Source organism: Equus przewalskii, chromosome 15 (assembly GCF_037783145.1).
Source record: "Equus przewalskii isolate Varuska chromosome 15, EquPr2, whole genome shotgun sequence".
Taxonomy (NCBI): Eukaryota; Metazoa; Chordata; class Mammalia; order Perissodactyla; family Equidae; genus Equus; species Equus przewalskii.
Genome location: NC_091845.1, coordinates 57,804,705 through 57,824,509, shown reverse-complemented (window position 1 = coordinate 57,824,509; position 19,805 = coordinate 57,804,705). Strand labels below are relative to the sequence as shown.

General features: G+C 37.6%; 1 protein-coding gene across 17 annotated transcripts in view; it reads right to left on the bottom strand.

Moving 5' to 3' along the window:
* Positions 1 to 19,805, bottom strand: part of NEK10 (NIMA related kinase 10) — a 217,163-nt gene that overhangs the window by 135,573 nt on the left and 61,785 nt on the right. For all 17 annotated transcript variants that reach the window (XM_070577417.1, XM_070577420.1, XM_070577424.1 and 14 more), the window contains 9 exons: positions 19,290 to 19,351; positions 17,803 to 17,880; positions 15,656 to 15,720; positions 14,197 to 14,299; positions 13,975 to 14,103; positions 13,325 to 13,462; positions 10,154 to 10,199; positions 7,947 to 8,068; positions 7,706 to 7,808 (listed from right to left, as the gene is read on the bottom strand). In XM_070577417.1, the coding sequence (XP_070433518.1) occupies positions 7,706 to 7,808; positions 7,947 to 8,068; positions 10,154 to 10,199; positions 13,325 to 13,462; positions 13,975 to 14,103; positions 14,197 to 14,299; positions 15,656 to 15,720; positions 17,803 to 17,880; positions 19,290 to 19,351 (846 nt within the window). The remainder of the gene's footprint in view (positions 1 to 7,705; positions 7,809 to 7,946; positions 8,069 to 10,153; positions 10,200 to 13,324; positions 13,463 to 13,974; positions 14,104 to 14,196; positions 14,300 to 15,655; positions 15,721 to 17,802; positions 17,881 to 19,289; positions 19,352 to 19,805) is intronic.

The following is a 19,805-nucleotide window of genomic DNA, read 5'->3' as shown; positions in this document are numbered from 1 at the left end:
TTCCTAACTCATTCTACAAAGCCAACATTACCCTGATACCAAAACCAGAAAAGGACAACACAAAAAAAGAAAATCACAGGCGAATGTCATTGATGAACATCAGTGCAAAAATCATCAACAAAATACTAGCAAATCGAATAGAACAATACATTAAAAAGATCATACACCGTTATCAAGTGGGATTTATTCCAGGGATGCAGGGATGGTTCAACATCCACAAATCAATCAATGTGATACACCACATTAACAAAATGAACAATAAAAATCACATGATTATCTTAATAGACGCAAAGAAAGCATTTGACAAGATATAGCATCCATTTATGATAAAAACTATAAATAAAATGGGTAGAAAAGGAAAATATCTCAACATAATAAAGGCCATATATGACAAATCCATAGCTAATATGATTCTCAATGGAGAAAACTGAACGCTATCCCTCTAAGAACAGGAACCAGACAAGGATGCCCACTTTCACCACTCTTATATAACACAGTATTGGAAGTCCTAGCCAGAGCAACCAGGCAATAAAAAGAAAGAAAAGGGATCCAACATTGTTGAAAGAATTGAAGAACACACAAAGAAACTGAAAGATATTCCGTGCTCTTGGATTGGAAGAATTAGCATAGTTAAAATGTCCATGCTTCCTAAAGCAGTCTACAGATTCAGTGAAATCCCTATCAAAGTTCCAACAACATTTTTCACAGAAATAGAACAAACAATCCTAAAATTTATATGGAACAACAAAAGACCTCTAACAGCAAAAGGAATCCTGATGAAAAAGAACAAAACTGGAGGTATCACACTCCCTGATTTCAAAGTATACTACAAAGCGACAGTAACCAAAATAGCATGGTACTGGCACAAAAACAGACATACAGATCAATGGAACAGAAGCAAGAGCCCAGAAATAATCCCACACATAAATAGACAACTAATTTTCAACAAGGGAGCCAAGAACATAAATGGAGAAATGAGAGGTTCTTCAATATATGGTTTCGGGAAAACTGGACAGCCACATGCAAAAGAATGAAAGTAGACAATTATCTACATCATGCACAAAAATCAACTCAAAATGTATTAAAGACTTGAATGTAAGATCTGAAACACTGAAACTTCTAGAAGAAAACAGAAGCAGTATGGTCTTAAGAAGCATTTTTTCAAATAAAATGTCCGACTGAGCAAGGGAAACAATAGAAAAAATAAACAAATGGGACTACATCAAACTAAAAAGTTTCTGCACAGCAAAGGAAACCATCTACAAGACAAAAAGACAATCCAACAATTGAGAGAAGATATTTGCAAACCATATATCAGATAAGGGGTTGATATCCAAAAAATACAATGAACTCATACATCTTAACAACAAAAAAACCAACAACCAAATTTAAAAATGGGCAAAAGATCTGAACAGAGATTTCTTCAAAGAAAATACATAGATGGTCAACAGGCACAAGAAATGATGTTCAACATCATTAGCTATCAGGGAAATGCAAATCAAAACTACACTGAGATACCACCTCACTCTGGTCAGAATGGCTATAATTAACAAGACAGGAAACAACAAGTATTGGAGAGCAGATGGAGAGAAGGGCACCCTCATACACTGCTGGTGGGAGTGCAAACTGGTGCAGCCACTATGGAAAACAGTATGGAGTTTCCTCAGAAAATTAAGAATAGATCTACCATATGATCCAGCTATTCCACTGCTGGGTATTTATCCAACGAATATGAAAACATGAATGCATAAAGATGCATGCCCTGCTATATTCATTACAGCATTAGTCACAATAGCCAAGACTTGGAAGCAACCTAGGTGCCCATCAAGGGACGAATGGATAAAGAAGATGTGGTATATATACACAGTGGAATACTACTCAGCCATAAGAAATGATGAAATCCAGCCATTTGTGACAACATGGATGGACGTTGAGGGCATTATGCTAAGAGAAATAAGTCAGAGGGAGAAAGCCAAATACCATATGATCTCACTTATAAGTAGAAGATAAAAACAATGACAAACAAACACATAGCAACAGAGATTGGATTAGTGGTTACCAGAGGAGAAGCGGGGAGGGAGGAGGGTGAAAGAGGTTATTAGGCACATGTGTTTGGTGATGGATTGTAATTAGTCTTTGGGTGAAGATGATGTAACCTACACAGAATTCAAAACATATTACCATGTACACCTGAAATTTATATGTTATAAACCAATGTTACTGCAATAAAATAAATAAATAAATAAAATTTTGCAACGAGTTGAATAGAAAAAATATATATATAATATAATAACCATTTTAAGCTCACAAGACATACAAAAACAGGCCACAGCTGGATTTGTCCTTAGGAACATTTGCCACAGTTTCAAGCTGCTGAGAGTTCCAGGTTACTTGTTACTGCAGCATAACATGGCCTACCCTGACTAATACAATAGCGTTGACAACATTCTAGCCTTTATCACCCCGTAATACAACTATAAGCCCCGTGAAGATGTGGCCACGTCTGTCATACTCATCTTGTTCACTGCAGGATGTGGCAGCTGAGGAAATAATTGCTGAGAGAAGAACTGAGGACAGTCTTCACCATAAGACCATGAGGTCAGGGGACAGAGACCAGGGCTTTTGTCTTATGTCCATCCCCATCTGCCTGGCATATGATGGCATTTGATGAGCATTCAAGCTTTTGATAAATGTTCCATTGAATGAAGTATGTCCTCATTGCTATTATCAAGAGCAACAGCCAAATGTCATTTGAGAAACATCTAGAAATATGCACAGCCTGCTTGGTTGCAGGATGAACATGTGGCCTCTTGAGTCATGCACTAAAGGCCATCTGAAATCTATTATATATAGTCAGATGAGTTTTGTTTTTTCCTTTTTCTTTCTTTTTTATTTGGGAGCAGGAGATAAAAGGAGGCAGGTAGGATTTACATTAAAATGTGAATATTTGAAAAAGCCAAGAAATGTGAAATGGTGGGTTCAAGGGCAAGTTCATTTTCAGCAGATTTCCTCCTTCAGAGTCATTCTGTAGGGAGATGGCCCCATGTGGATCTTACTTGGCAGGTGGCATATATAGAGCTAACTTTGACTGTGTTTTGCTCAGTGTGCCACTGAGTTGGGGTCTGTTTCTTTGTGTGGCCTCCAAGCCTGCAAACAAATGCAGGGGCAAGATTTGGACATATTTCCTGGCACAAGTTATTAAAAGATACGGTCTTTTAGGGGCTGGCCCTGTGGCCTTGTGGTTAAGTTCGGCTTCAGTGGCCTGGGTTCGGTTCCTGGGCACAGACCTATACCATCTGGCAGTGGCTGTGCTGTGACGGTGACCCATACACAAAATAGAGAAAGACTGGCACAGATGTTAGCTTAGGAGGAATCTTCCTCAGCAAAAACAAACAAAAAGATACAGTCTTTTAAATGGAAACATATTTAGACATTAAAATTAGATACCATTTGTAAAACCACGCATACCTAAATATGTTAGTACTCCCTACTCTGCTGCCTCATGAAGGCAAACGCCAGCCAGCACGCCTTCTATAAATAACTGCAAACCAACCTCAATCTTAAAACATCTAATTCCCCTACAGAGAGAAAAATGAGAAGAGGGAATTTTTAGTTTTCCTAAGGCTTTTTTATCTGGTTACGTGTTCAATATATTTCATCTCATGCATCTTAAACATCATTTGGCAATTCTGTGCTTCTTTTCCAAGAGTAATAAACCTTCTAGCACAAGAAAAGACAAAAATAAAATTTGACAAGGCTGCCCCTTTGTGGTGACATGCTTTCACATACACGCCGTGCTATATTTTTATAGGGGTTATGAATTGCCGCTACATTTCAACCTTCCAAAATATGGGAATCCTATATATTTGGTTTCAAATTAATGCCATAAGATTTAGTTTAACCACAACCTCTATTAAAAATAAGAGTGTCTAATGTCTAAATTTATATCAATAGTGAAAGACACTGGAAAACATATTGCATCACTATTATATTTTAAAAATCAAGAGTAATATCAAATCTCTGTGGATTATCTTTTTAGTCATAAAACCACTTTATTTTCATTGAAAATAATGGTAGCACATCAACGGCCCGTCCACACAATTGATTTAGTGGAGAGAAACTGGACTAAAATAAGATTCTGTTCTGAGATTTAGCACTGCTTCTTTATTTGAAACTAAAACAACACTTCCTCACTTAAAGCCAAAAAGTCCTGAAAGTTGAAAATAATTTTTAAAATTATTAGTTCCTAAGGATAAGTCTAAGAAAGATTAATAGGAAGAAGGTTGGGCAGAATGACAATGAGGGGCAGAACAGAGAAAAAAATTAAAGTTTGCTTATTCTTGTAAAACAAAGTAACTTTTTCCGGGGAGTTCTTTATAATTTGAATGCAAGCAAAAAAATATACTTTTACTAAAGTTACAGAGCAAACACGACAGTTTGATATTTTCGTTTGATATTTTCTTAAGTCTAGCGTGTAGACCTAATGTAACCAGCCTGGTCATTTTGGATTAAAAGGTGAACTGACCATATATTTTTATCTCCTCTAGCTTTCAAAACTTTGCTAAATGAAGGGAAAGGAATTATCTTTGAAAAGTTACTAACCCACAGGGACAATGAGAATGGGTTTGGTGACAACAGAGGATGAGATATTCCAATGAATTTTTGAAAAATGGAAAGTAGACACAGAATGGTACAAAGCCAAGGGCCCAACCCACATGTCTGAGAATAGGAAGGCCAAAAGGGAGCCCATTCATCCTGCAGAGCCCAGGGTGCAGCCCAAGTGAGAAGCCAAGTAAAGAGCTCAAAACACAGAATTGAGATCAAGTCCTAGGCCCTTCCCATACTGACACGGAGCACGAGCAGTAACTGAGTTCCTTCTGCCACTAGTAGAAAAACAGAGATGATTTTCCAAAGACACTGAACCAGAAAAAAACCAAGCCAAATGGGACTGAACTCATGGGAATTAGGTGAAAATGAATGTGGTGCCCTTTGTCCCCTTCATCCATGCTACTCCCAGAATGACAGCAGACAGATAAACGTTGCCTCAGGCAAGACACTGGAGGGGCACTTTCTGGGGAAAGTTTAAGTAATAACTTTGGGAGTTTCCAAAGGGAAAGTTCCGCTGTGCTCTGAAGTCCACCAGATGACAGGCTTAACTGGAACCACAGAGCTTCCAACAGACTTTTTAGTGTCCTTCTCATAAGTATGGAGGGCCAGCCTAGGATCAACAGACATTTGAGGAAAGTCTCCAACAGGAAATAGAGATCAAAGTAAACAGAAAAACAAAACAAAACAAAAGGTAGGCCTACAAGATATGGAAACAATGAAACAATGCAAAGTGCTGAAGAAAGAAAAGTCTATATTATCCTGAGAGAGAATAAATGCAGAATTCCATGAAAATGGAATAAAGAACAAGATAAAGTTTGGGGGAATTAAAAGTTCTACAATCAGGGGCTGGCCCCGTGGCCAAGTGGTTGAGCTCGCGCGCTCCGCTGCAGGCGGCCCAGCGTTTCGTCGGTTCGAATCCTGGGCGCAGACATGGCACTGCTCATCAAGCCACGCTGAGGCAGTGTCCTGCATGCCACAACTAGAGGGACCCACAATGAAGAATATATAACTATGTACCAGGGGGCTTTGGGGAGAAAAAGGAAAAAAATAAAATCTTTAAAAAAAAAAAGTACTGCAATCAAAATCAAATATTCACTAGAAGGACTAGAAAATAAAGTTGCAGAAATAACTCTAAAGCTGAACAAAGGGACAAAGAGCTGAAAACTAAGAAGTATTTTTTAAAATTAGGAGATTATTTAGTATATAAAACATCTAAGACTAATAGAAATTCTAGAAGAGAAAACAGAGAAAGCAGAGGGGAGAAAACTAGTGAAGAAATAATGCAGGAAAGTTTCCCAGAACTGATGTTTCCGGCTTCAGATTTCAGAGCACACCTAGTTCCAGACACATCGGGTGAAAAGATACCCACCCAAAGCAGGCAATAAGAGAACATCCTAAACGTCTCCAGAGAGATAAAACAGCTCACCTACCAAGCAATCAGAATAGCAGTGGATTTTCTAACAGCAAAAATATATACCAGAAGACCGAAGTAATGCCTTCAAAATTTGAAAAAATAATGACTTTCATTTGAGAGTACTACTCCCAGCCAAACTACCAAGCAACTAAGAGGGCCTCATAAAAATATTTTGTGACATGCAAGCATCTAAAAATTATAATCTCCAAAGCACTCTTTCTTAGGGAAGTACTAGAAGATATACTTCAGTAAAAAAGGGGGGTTAAAAAAAGAAAGAGAAAGACACAGGATATGAGAAACAGAGACTGCAATCAGAAAAGGAAGAAATCAAAGTTCCAGGACTATGGCCGTCAAATCTGGTCTACATTACAGCAAGCAGTTACAGGATTGGGTGCCCAGGGAAACAAAATTGAGAATAATTGTCATGTTTGACCATGTGGAAATAGTACAAATAGGGCTTTTATAGGTAGTGTAGTGGTTAAGTTCGCACACCCCAATTCAGCGGCCCGGGATTCACAGGTTCAGATCCTGGGCATGGACCTAGCACTGCTCATCAAGCCATGCTGTGGCAGGTATCCCACATGTAAAGTAGAGGAGGTTGGGCACGGATGTTAGCTCAGGGCCAGTCTTCCTCAGCAAAAAGAGGAGGATTGGCAGCAGATGTTAGCTCACGGCCAACCTTCCTCACACACACAAAAAAAGAGGGCTTTTATAATCCTTTGGAGGATTTGGGAAGAAGAAATAATACGTACACAGGAAACTAGGAAAATCAACAAAAAAGAAGGCAACTATTAACTCCAAGAAAAAAAAAAGTTCTATGAGAAAAGAAAGGTAATCAATGTTGAAGAATAATTACACAGTAGTAATAATGTAAACATTAAATATTGATTTAATCCAAACTTGTGCTATAACTGTATTGATATGATGGTAGTGGGGAAGAAGAGGAAATAAGAAAACTAAATTCTTAACTATCACAACATAAAATCAAATACCAGAAGGAGAAGCTAAAAAGAATTTAAAGTGTGGTTTTAGGGAAACAGAACTGGGGGTTACAATTGATAAATTATAAAGAATAACATATAAGCTTTTTAGCACTATTTTATTTTGTCAATTATTTTGATGTGTGGTAAGAAATTGATTACAGAAAGTAAATATAAAAATTAATTAAAATAAGTTTAGAAAGAAATAATCAGGATACAATAAAAGACTAACCTCAATGTATTTAAATGTAACCAAAGGAAATGATTGCAGCTAACCTAAGTAAGAAAATAAAATGTGGGGTTGGCTATTAGTAAGAAAATATGGTCTAAATAGCCATGTAAGAAGGATTAAACAGATTTCTTCTGTGTTGGTATATGGTACCATATACCCCAACAGAAGAAATCTGTTTAACAGTATTTAATAATAAATGTGTGTATATATATATACTATTTGCTATGAAATTCGAACACACAATTCATAATAATCCTTACTAACTTATAAATTGAAATATCTACATGTATATAAGTAGTCACACCAGCCACATTTCAAGTACCCAGTAGCTACATGTGGCTAGTGACTACTATACTGGCCAGTGCAGATATAGAACGTTTCCATCAGTGCAGAAAGTTCTACCGGACAGCTCTGCTCTGGAATAATATTCAGAAGTTCTTAAGTTAAAAATTTTAAGATTTTTGTACTTACTAACTGTTACTTTGTCCTTGTCCCCTAACATAATATTGTTTGGCGTCAGATCTCTATGGACAATCCTCTTCTCCTTGTGTAAGTACCGAAGAGCTAAACACAGCTGAAACAGCAAATAAAAAAACAAATTTTATTTCCCCCAATACACATATTACCTCTGACGACTACTACACACGTCTCTTAGGAATCAGCTTGGAACTTCACTATTTTACAGAAAAATTTAATAAAAATAAAAGTGTACCTGTATAAATATTTTCCATAGTCTTTCTTCAGTAAAATGATGTTGTTTTTCCTTTAAAGAACTGAAATGCTCTCCAAGAGGGGCCCCTTCTATAAGCTCCATAATGATGTACAACCTATCATCTACATAAAAAATAAGGAAAAAGTAAAAGAAATATAAGTTCAATATAGGCATTTTGAAAAAACTTATAAATTAGAATCCGAGCTTCCCAGTGATTGTGCAGGGCACAGCACCGAAGAGTTAGCGATGTGCTAAGAAATGGATTCACTCAGCCCCAGAGCGGGTAGAGGCGAGGGAGCCTTGGGACAACTAGAGCAACCATCTCTTCTGGTTACAGGCTACGTATTAGCATAAATTTATACTAGCAAATATTATCATTCTCTGTGTATGCCAGAATGTGGAATGGTTGGCAGGGGCAAAGAGGACAAGTGAATGATCTCAAGTCATGGCGGATTCCCTCAAGAACATGTAAACCCAGCTTTGCTCTCAATAGTCTAAAATTTACCCTTTAACTCAAGTCAGATATTAAGAAAATTGCATTTTAAACTGCATTGTTCTGTAGGCTCATAGATTTACCTTATAGAATTTTACAATGGAATCATGCCATGGTCTTGCAATGACATAGTCGAAGACACCACCCATGACAGAAAGTTCTGTGATGTCCCTCAAGAGCAGAGAAAGCTGGACTTCTCCTGGTTTTATCATACGGATACTGGGAATCTCCTAACTGACTGTGTTCATCTCTTTGCTTTGGATGCCAAGAAACAAAGAGTAAATTCTACTTTCTCTCCCTAAACCAATAAGAAACGATTAAGAAGGGTATGTGATATGTATTTTTTGTGATGTTTTGGATGTATATAAAATATGTATGTACACAATACATACAAAAGTGAAATCAAACTATACATGTTCTTATATACATGTATACAACATTTTTTTTTTGTTCGACAGTCTTACATGTCGGTACACACAGATCCACACCATTCTTGCTGCTAGTTGCATAATATTCCACAATATAGATGGATCATAGTTTATTTAATCATTCTGCTAAAGATAGACATTTATATTGTTTCCAATTTTCCATAATCACAAGAAATATTTGTTGTATGCACAATCTTGCCTATAGCTTTATTTTTATTCCCCTCTCGCCTATTATTCCCTTTTATCACAATTTCCTAATCTATTTTATTACATTTTATGTATTTTTAAGCCACCTGCAATTCTTTTTGGAAGATGTCAGGTTGTGTTTTATTTTGTTTTTAAATTAAGACAAGGTGTGTCACTGCAATACCAGTCAGAAGTCAGTCTTGATCTCTGATGGGATACACACTAAATTACGGGAAATTACTATCAAGAACAAATGGCCAAGGCGGCAGGATTCACTGGAGAGTTTCCGCACTGAGTTCCTCTGAGTGACCTAGGGAAGGGAGATGGGTAAAATCCTAACAGGCCCAAGTACACAAAGGTTTGCATAAAAAATACACTGACGAAGAGGCAGCGAGGAAGCCCCCATCGTGGCATTGTATTTCTTAAGACTTTCTTCAAACGGAGATTTATATTGAAAGTTCATATGTGATGTACATCATTAGAGTTTATCAATACTTCTATTATTTCGGTCAAAGGTCCTATATTACTTTAAACAAGTGCCTGAATTTGACTTTTATCTCAACATTTTGGTTTGGTATGCCATCATCCTTGCTGAGCTTGCCTGCCTGCAGAATTAGTCAGGGCTCCATCGCCACCCTGTGGCAATTATCTGAACTTCAAGTAAAAGAAATCTCAAAGACCTGTAGCCCATTCCCAATTTATATTAGCGGTGCAAAATGTCACCTGATTTAAAAAAAAAAAAAAAAAAAAAACTTTCCATTATTTTCTTAAAGAAGCCACTATCCTTTAGTTTTCTTCTCTCCTGATCCTACTAAGTGCTTTTTTGTGTGTGAAAATAAGCTATAATAACTATGTGGATTCCTTCATTCAGTGTCTTTCATAGGAGAGTTTAAGTATTTTATAACTATTTTTAGGTCATTGTTTATATCACTGTTTCAGTGATCAAGAAAGAAAAATAATACACAAGATCGTCCAATGTCACATAAATAGCAAAGAAAGAAAAGGAAATAGTTGATTAAGCTTATTTTTTGACATTCTAATGTCAAAATATGTAACAAAGATACTTTTCCTTCATTAGAAATATGAAAACTCATACTTACTTTCCAGAAATGTTTTGTAATAGCGTACAACATTGGGATGATAAAGCTATAAGAAAACAGATAAGAGACATCACACTACTTCAAAATACAAACCTGCTTTCACAGACAATTTAGTTGGATTTCATATTTGAAAACAACAATGTATTTCCATTTATTTGTAAAACTAAGCATTTTAAGATACCATATAATTGAGATTTTTTTCTGGATTCTTTTTATTTGCAACTTACAAAGCTAATCTGAAAATAGCAATCTCCCCCTCACAGCTGTATCAAATAGAATTAGAAATTGATTGTGCTTTATCACCTAATTTAACTAAAATAGAGAACTGCAGAACTAGAAGGGAGCTGGAGAATTCATTTAGCACTCCCCTCCAACACCACACGTGACTGCAAAGAGGAGAAAACTGAAAGGAAGCAACTTACGTTGAATACATAGATGGTTGCTCTTTACCTCTCCACACCACTTAAATATTTACTTACACTGCTTGTGTCTGTTTGCACTATTGGTGTCTTCCTAAGCTCTCCAAAATGATGAGTTTGAAACTCAAATAACCTAAGAATTGTTAACTCCATTTAAATTATAATTTAACTTAAGTTATAATAATAGTTGATACAAACTCCCTCCTTGGCCAAATTTTACCCAGGCTTCCCTGAGCCTTCTTCTTGACTAGGCCTCATCCTTGGCCCGTCCAGTTTTAGCAAGAATCCCACTAAGCCAGTTAAGCAAGAATCTCCTCACAGCTGATATCCTATCAAGTTCCTTATCCCCCTACCTTGTTATCTAATGAGTTCTTCATCACCCCCCACCCTTGTTATCTAATCAAGTTTCTCTCCCTCCAACCTCCATACCTAACCAAGTTCCTCTTAGTAATTTTCCATCCACTGACCCTCTCATCCTGCCTTTTGGTTATAAATCACCAGCTACCCCTGTCGTGTTCAGAGTTGAATTCAATCTCTCTCTTATCGCAAGTTGGACCCCTATTGCAGCAGTCTTGAATAAAGTATTCCTTGCCATTTAAAAGCTCTCATCAGAAGAAATAAAAAAAATTGTAACTATGTGTGGTAACGGATGCTAATGAGATTTATTGTGGTGATCATTTTGCAATATACACAAATATTGAATCATTATGTTATACATCTGAAACTAATATGTTGTATGTCAATTGTATCTCAGTTTCAAAAAGTGCTCAGTACAATTTCTGTTTGACATAAGTTTATCTTAGGATGTAACATGGATTCTTTTTTTTTTTTTGAAGTCATTTTCTACAAGAATACTAAAATTCGTATAGTTGTTTATATATAATTTCAGTTTCTAGGAATGTTTTATCTCAGAATAGTCACCATTACATCTATAAATGGATTGCATCTCTTTTCAGTCTTTCTTCTTGCCTTTTTGAAGGGGAGTCAGCTGGCTGTCCACAGAAAACCTGCTCTTCCACTCTTCCATTACAATGGAGTTGTGGCAGGACATGGCTTCCCAGGCAGGGATCACATCTCTCAGCCTCTCTTGCAGCCAGAGAGGGCCTGTCACTTTATTCTCACCAATGGAGAGCGAGGGGAAACACGTGCTCCTGGCTCTGAGCCTAAACAGTGGGAGTGTCCCTACTCCCATGCTCTTTCCCTTCCCACCTTGGATATGAATGTGCCTATGGCAATTCCAACTGTGCAGGGGAAGACAGTGCCCTAGAAGGTAGTGAAGCTGTAAGAGAGAAAGAACTGGCATCCCGTAATGACTGCATGGTGCAGAGAACACTACTAACCTGGTTGGCTCACTTTGGGATTATCACATGAAAGTAAAATAGCCCATTGTACTGCGAGATCTCTTCTTTAAGTCCCTGTATTGTGGAGTCTCTTTGTTACTGTAGCTTACTCTTAATCTTAACAAATACAGTCTCCCATTCTAGTCCCATTTCTGTGGATTCTGTCTGCCATTACCTCCTCCTTTTAGGCCTCAATGTTATTATCCTTTCCATTGGTTCAATCCTCTGGTGAGAGAGAGTGCAGTTGTACAATTTTGAGTTATCTCAAAATCTAAGCAGATGCCTCTTACATGGCTCCACCCTCATACCTTCTTTTCGTAGGAAATATGCTAAAACAAAGGGTCTACCTCATCAACTAGCAAGGATCCAGCAGATTTTAAACAGTATGAGACCAGGTGAGCAACCGGAACCATATTTTAGACCTAGCTCACTGACCAGGACTATATCAGTTCAAATAAAAAAACTGCAGCAGCTTAGGGCAAAAGCCATGTTTCAGGCTTGTGCTATAACGGAACAGCATTCTGCCGAAGGCTGGAGTATCCTAAACATGAGCAAACACTAACTTTTAAAAATCTAATCTATTGGTATAAAAGTCAACAATAAAATAAACTATTAATGATAATATTTACTGTAATTTATAGAGTAGAACTGTAGATTTCAATAAAGATCTGCAGATGAATAAAGGCCATCATATTTATGGTGTTCTTTATGACCCAGCACAGATGCTGTGCAAATTTAACTACTGGAGAACAAAGAGCTGGGAAGCTGATAGCTCTCCACAGGAGTTATAAATGAACAGTCTCTGTAATGAACGTCCAGATAAGCAGAGCTGAAAAAGGAACCACTGTGTTCTTGGATCACAAAAAGAATCCCGTTTCTCTTCTGACATGTTTATTCTTTCTCCCCAAACAAACTTTCATAATGATAGTTAATTGAGTTGTTACATTATGTCAGAATATTCTACTCATGCCAATAAATAAGAACCCAACTTCAAAATTCACATTTTAGATTTAATAAGCCAAATTTGAGGAATGTTAACAGCTTGATTTCACTTGACAAAACTCAAGGAACTCTTAGCCATATTTTTATGCATGTAACTAAATAGCCAAATATTCTACGAAATAATGAGAAGGAAATGGATACGCTTACAAGAGGATTTCTCATATTTGAGGTGCTCTGTGCCATAAACTCAATTGTTCTGCACCCCTTGCCCTGACATAAACTCCAGAAAGTGTTTCTATGGTTCAATGTCAAGCCTCAGGCAAAAAGCTGGCTAACATATCACCACCTCAATGTCAATTATTTTAAACAGAACCAGTTCTTAAACTGAATGCACAAGACTAGCACAAGAACTCTACTTTCTTTTGATGACATTTAAGGAAAACATCTTCATAAACAATAAAAACATTTACCTGCTCTTTAATTATGGTTAATTCAGAAACAATATTCTTTACACTGCTGTCCCGATCTTTTTTATCCTTTCCAAATGCTGGGTTATGTAAATTGACCTCCTTCATTGCTAAAAGATTTTGACCACTACGTTTTCTAACCTAAAATAAGGAAGATCAAAACAAAAAGAAAGAATGGGGTAGGGGTAAAAAAGGGAAGAAAGATAGATTAATAAGGTCACACGATTAAACCAAGTCATCTAAATAAGTCACAGAACTTTTAAAATTCTACCTGTATTTACATGAAGCTCAGCTCAAAAAATTGGTATCTCCTGGGTCAGTTTGCACTATTCAATAGGATTTTCTGGGTAAATATAGAAACGCTAGTGTGAATTTAGAGAACATGTCATGCACTAGGATGAGCCATTTTGACTATTTTTTTGTGAGAGTTTAATGACGGCTTTTGTCTTCAAAGGTCAGTGACCAATTTCTAGAGCTGAGAGCTAAAATAAGACAACATCAGTGCAGCTATCTGAGGAATGAAAACAATTGTTCTAACTTTTATACGTATTTTTCACTAATGAGAGCTCCAATTCAATTGCATGTGGGTGTGCAAGTGGGACATCTGGCCTGCTCGGAAATATAGAAATATTGTTCCCCAGGGACAAAGTCACCTTGTAAACACAGCCGAAAGCTCCACTTCCAAGATGATCCAAAATTGCATAGTTGCCTATATATTTCGAAGGAGCTTTATTTTGATTAACGCTTTCGATATTTTCAGCAATTTGCTTCAGTTCATCCTCCTAACCAAAAAATAAAAAGGAAATGGGTCGCTATGATAAATTCCATCCTGACCACATAGCAGCCTGCCAAAATAGTTAAATCTCAAGACTTACCACTAATAAATTCAACTTGGATACCAATTCTTCATAAGCACTGATATCACGAACATAATGTCCTATATCGATGAAGATCTCAAACAAGTCGGTGGGGAAAAGTCTACAGGGAAAAATACACACATGCACTTCAGGTAGGACTCGGAAACTGTTGGTCATTCCTTCCCTTTTTGCTCACAGATTAATTATATTAAACAAACTTAAGTTCCTTAGGTTATCAACAAAGTGGAGGGAAATAACACCAACTTACCTCACAAAAATAAACTATAGCTATAGTTCTTACGGGAAAGGAAAAACAGATGGAAAGTTCTAGAGATTTACTGTACAACATTGTGCTTATAGTTAACACTGTGCTGTACACTTAAATATTTGTTAAGAGGGTAGATATTGTGGTATGTTTTTTACCACAGCAAAAATGGTAGATGTGACATAGATTATACAAAGACCTTATTTGTAAGATATTTGGGGTACAGGTACTAAACATATTAGGAAGGAATGTTTATTGGGTATTTATTGAACACTGAGCAGTTTCATAAAAGCTATTTGATTCAGTCCTCATATTAATCCTCGGAGGTAAATGTTAACATAATTTTTTAAATGTATTGTAAAAATAAAAATGCAGGTTAATGAAAAAAAATTGGAGAGATTTTTGCATCATTTCCAAGGTACTGGCTTCAAGGACTTAAAATCTTTAAGTTCACTAAAATGGATGATTTAGGGCCTTGAAATGAAAAGTTACAATGAATAACTAATTTTACTTCCTTCTCTTCCCCTAAATTCAAGTGTCATATGGAAATAAAGCAGCAACATAAAATGCTCCACGCTTCTGAACAAAAGATGCTATATTAACGTAAGGTTTAATTTCTCTTGGGCCTTATCAATAAAACTCTAGTAAGAACTTGGGCCTATGATTTTGGCCAACCTGCCCAACCAAATGGTATGCAGACCACACATGTAGGTCACTACCGTCTCCTTCCCAAGGTGGTGATTTTTCTGTCCTGCCCACCAGCACAGCCTCCTGACCCAGAACACTCAGTTTCCTCCCTTTTAAATAAGCTCCCACCCTACGGCGGATATCCAGACAAATACTTTTTTTCTACTGAGTAAGAGGAAATTACTAGATCAATTTTGGAATTTCCGAATGGGCAAAAACAAGCACATGTTTTTTTGTCATCCATTTAAAATGCTCATGTCATTGAAAAAAGAGACAAAAACTAAAAGCCAGAGGAGTCACATGCAATTAAGAAGAGTTGTATTGATATAGTGATTCAGGCTCTTTCATCATCGTTTTGTTAAGTGTCAAGACACCATTAGGGCAGCTCAGTTTTATCTGTAGATTCTAAGAAATCTGAAGACACGTGTTTTGTATGCTGATTCGTTCTTCTCTTACTGTTTGCATCTAACTCAGGTATGTATGATCGAATGATCACTGGTCACTTAAATCTCTCTAAGCTCCTACCTTTTAAAGAGTGGTCTGTTTCTTTCCATACTGAAGAGGAACCTCAAGGCTCTGAAGGCATAACACTGGAAAATAAAAGGATATGCGATTCGCAAATGGTAGCTCGACAAATTAAAAGGATTGACTTATCACGAAGTAAACATGAAAGTCGCTTTATTGTGAGTGTGGCTGGCCTACGTGGGAGCCAAAGCTTATAACTGAAAACAAAAACATCAATAACCAGGGTAGTGCTCATGTGTAAAAAGTGTTTATGTTGTAGAAATGCTAAGGATCTTGGCCTTGTTTCACTCAGTACTTGTCATTAATTCCTTTCTAGAAAGTACAAAATGATCACAGAGACAAGAAATAAAATTCGTACAGTGAGAAAACTAAACGTCCAAAGATTTCCAGGAGCTCGAGGTTTATTTTGTTTCTAGCCTGCTACGTATGCCTCAATATTTAGATGGTTTCTTTGAGAAAATAAACACTAGAAATGATGACATATAAAAATAGCCACAGGCACACTGGACTCGAACTTGACAAATTGGTCTCTTGAGTAAAGAGTCTTAAGCATTCCCCAAATAGAACATCTACAGCAACTCCTGAGAACGCTCACAAAGGGGCCTGTGAGACTTTAACGAAGAAAAATAAACATCTGACATTTTGCAGTGCCTGGAAAAAAAAGAGAGCTCCCAGCCTCCAGTGGTACCTGTCCAATAGGCGACCACTGCGTATTGGGGGTGATCGGAGTCTGCTAAATTCGAATCTGGAATCATTTTGTAAAATAAGTGATCTGAATGTAGAAGGGTCACAAACAAAATTGCCCAGAGAGGCCAGGCAGATAACAAAATGACTGGCCAGAGAGTCTTGGAGACCGTGAGAAAGTGGAGAACATGCATGCTCCTCGAAAGCCATTTCAATAGGACTTTTTAAAAACCCTCTACTGGCTGAACAACAGGCATCTGCAGGGTGGATTTGACTTTTTCTGTGTTCCAGCACTGTCACATGTCTGTGGTGCACTAAAGAAATTAAGTCCCCCACCTGCATGTTCTCATTTGTAGTTCTCCAAAACCTCTGCCTGACCAGCCCACAGACACCACCAAGAATCCTCTGCTCGAGTTTGATCACATTCTGGGTCACAGCTCTTTTTTTCTTCAAGGAAGATTAGCCCTGAGCTAACATCTGCTGCCAATCCTCCTCTTTTTGCTGAGGAAGACTGGCCCTGAGCTAACATCCATGCCCATCTTCCTCTACTTCATATGTGGGACGCCTACCACCGCATGGCTTGCTGAGCGGTGCCACGTCCGCACCCGGGATCCGAACTGGCAAACCCCGGGCCGCCGAAGAGGAATGTGTGAACCTAACTGCTGTGCCACAAGGCTGGCCCCTGGGTGACAGCTCTTAAATCAAATTGGAGGTAAAAGTTGTTTCTTACTTCCTTTCCTAAAGATTTGGAAAAAAGATGAGCTACAACTACTGCAAAGGCTCACTTTCAATCTAATTTTATCATTCCAATGCTTTTGGGGACGCTCACCTTTGATGCCCACTCCTCAGAAAAACATAGGACCCTGCACAGTGTGCCCCCTCCTTACCTTCAAGGCCTCATCTCCTGAGGCACTGCCTCCCGCAACCCACACACCCCAGCGCCACGGAGCAGCCTAAGCACGCTCTAAGCTGTCAGCACCCACACTTCGCACATATTGTTCCCTTTGTGTAAAATGACCTTCCACCCTGTAGCAGATGCCATTGGTACCCCACTCATTTCTCTTTATCTACTTGGCAAGTCGCTTCTCATCCATTTTACATGCTTTCCTTTGTAAAGGTGAAATGTTAGTGACGGTGGTCCACGTTTAAAGATGGCATATGATTTTCCTCTTTTATTATTTTCTGATACACAATACAGGTTTAAAAAAAATAGGCCTTACTGAGAAGCAAAGAAATATGTGAGTAAAATCACCTAACCCCCACCCCCCACAGAGAAATCACTGTTAGGCCCTTCACGTTGCTTTAACAGCATGTGTTTCCACATCAACCTCCCCCACCAGATAGTTTGCCCTCAGTCAATACAGGGACCACTGCTAAAAATTCTAAAACTCATAGATTATCTTATCAAAGTTTCCCCAGATTTCATTATCTTGCTATTGAAGAACAATGGACACGTTTATTACCTGTAATAGATTAGTTTTCGCTGCATTCTTTTGTTTGTTGGGTAAAATGAGTTTTGCTATTGTATATACACCATTTTCCTGGAAGAATAAAGGGACCATGTTATCAGTGAGCAGGGACAGTGCCATAGAGACACACAAGCACAAAGACACAACTAAGCAATCTCAAAAATAGTCAAGAAGAACGTTACTATAATTTTGGAACTTGAAGTATTACAGGACAGTACTAAAAATGTCAGTGTACTACTCTTAAACGCCACAGACTATAATCACAATCTTAAAATTTCAGCTGTCTTTAAAGACTATAAATAATAAAGTATATCAATTTACACTGATTTAATAGTTTAAAAACAAAGAGTAGAGGATAAAAAGGGACAGGATAAAGGGATCCAAAGATCTTTACACTTTGCATTTTAAATATCTAATTATGAAATATAACTTCTCCCTTTATAGTTTTGTTAATAAAAAAATACAGAAAGATAAATTATTGCAGAAAAGAAAATAGAAAAAATTAAAGAAACAAGAATAGATTTAAAAAATAAAAGTTATTCATGAAAGCACAGTTAACGTCTTTCTAGACATTATAATACAAATATATACACGAGGAATGAACCAAAAGTATTAACTTATTGCTACTTTTCTATTATCTATTAAATGTATGAGTTACAGAACTCTACTATATGTGGGCATGTATATCATAACTGTGAAGCACTTTACCTGTCTTCCCATATTTGTAGCTGTTCTGTGAATTAGTCTATAATTTCCCTATTTTATACCCGACAAAGCCAAACCTAGAGAGGTTAAGTCATTGTTCCAGCCCAAACCAGCAAGTAATGACAACGGGAAGTGAGCCTCAATGTGGCCTAGTCCATATGCCCTGCTCTACCAACTACCCCCTGGTTTGCTGAGCTTCCCCCAGGGATCCTACTCATTGGTGACCTGATCCCTTACTAACTTTTCTGTGTTTTGAAGTTGAAGTTGGATATACTGTATTGACCAAAAAAACCAGTTTCCTCTGTAAAACTCATTAAGCAGGGAGTAACTTTTATAATAGAAAACCATACAAATGTTGCATACGTATGTGTTTCTGTATACACTTGTGTACTTTTGAATTTCAGCACCCACTTGATCTACTCCTAGTTAAAGTGACTGCTATCCTTAACTCATGGTATCCTATATGCCCCAAATTAAAGCAGTTCAGAATAGCTTTAACAAAAAAGATAAATACAATGAAAAAGAGTGCACATAATGTAGGGAAGAAGCATCACCAATTAACTACATGGCAGTTCTTTTTAAGCCCAGTGAGTTAAAAGAGGAAGGCAAAAATATCAAATGGAATTCTATAAGCTAAATAAGACATATTAAAATGTTTGAAAATCATGTGACAGGATCTGAAAAGCTACATTCTGGAATATAGAGTTCGACCTGAGGCAAGGTCGGTCGATCGTGATGTGGTTACAGAGCCCCAACCTGGAGAGCAGCGTTCTCACCTGAACCACCTGGTGGGCGTTGGTATCGTTCAGCACCAGCTCCGTGAGGGCAGCACAACAGGCTGGAACAAAAACCACCAAACGGTCAGGTCGGTCATCACCATGACTGCACTATTACACTCTCACATCAACACTCTAACTCACAGGCAATTTTGTTAGCAGAGTCACTCCTCAAAAAACACTAATTTTCCTTCTGGCATGGCTCTGGGAGAAGGAACTGACTTTGAATGGCTTCTAACTCTCCTCTTCATGTAATTCACATGTACACCCCACAGCAGACTTTATTGAGCACTTACTGTGTACCAAGAGGCAGGGACTGCATCTATCTGGTTCGTTGTGATCCCCAGTGCCCAATGTGTACCTGCCATTGAGCAGGTGCTCAAAAAATACATCTACAATGGCTGAATGAATGAGTGAGTACTTTAAGTATATGATCCAAATTAGCTCTTATAATCAAAGTGTGTACTATGATTGCCAGTTTTACCAATGAGAAAACTGAGGTTCAGAGAGGTTAAC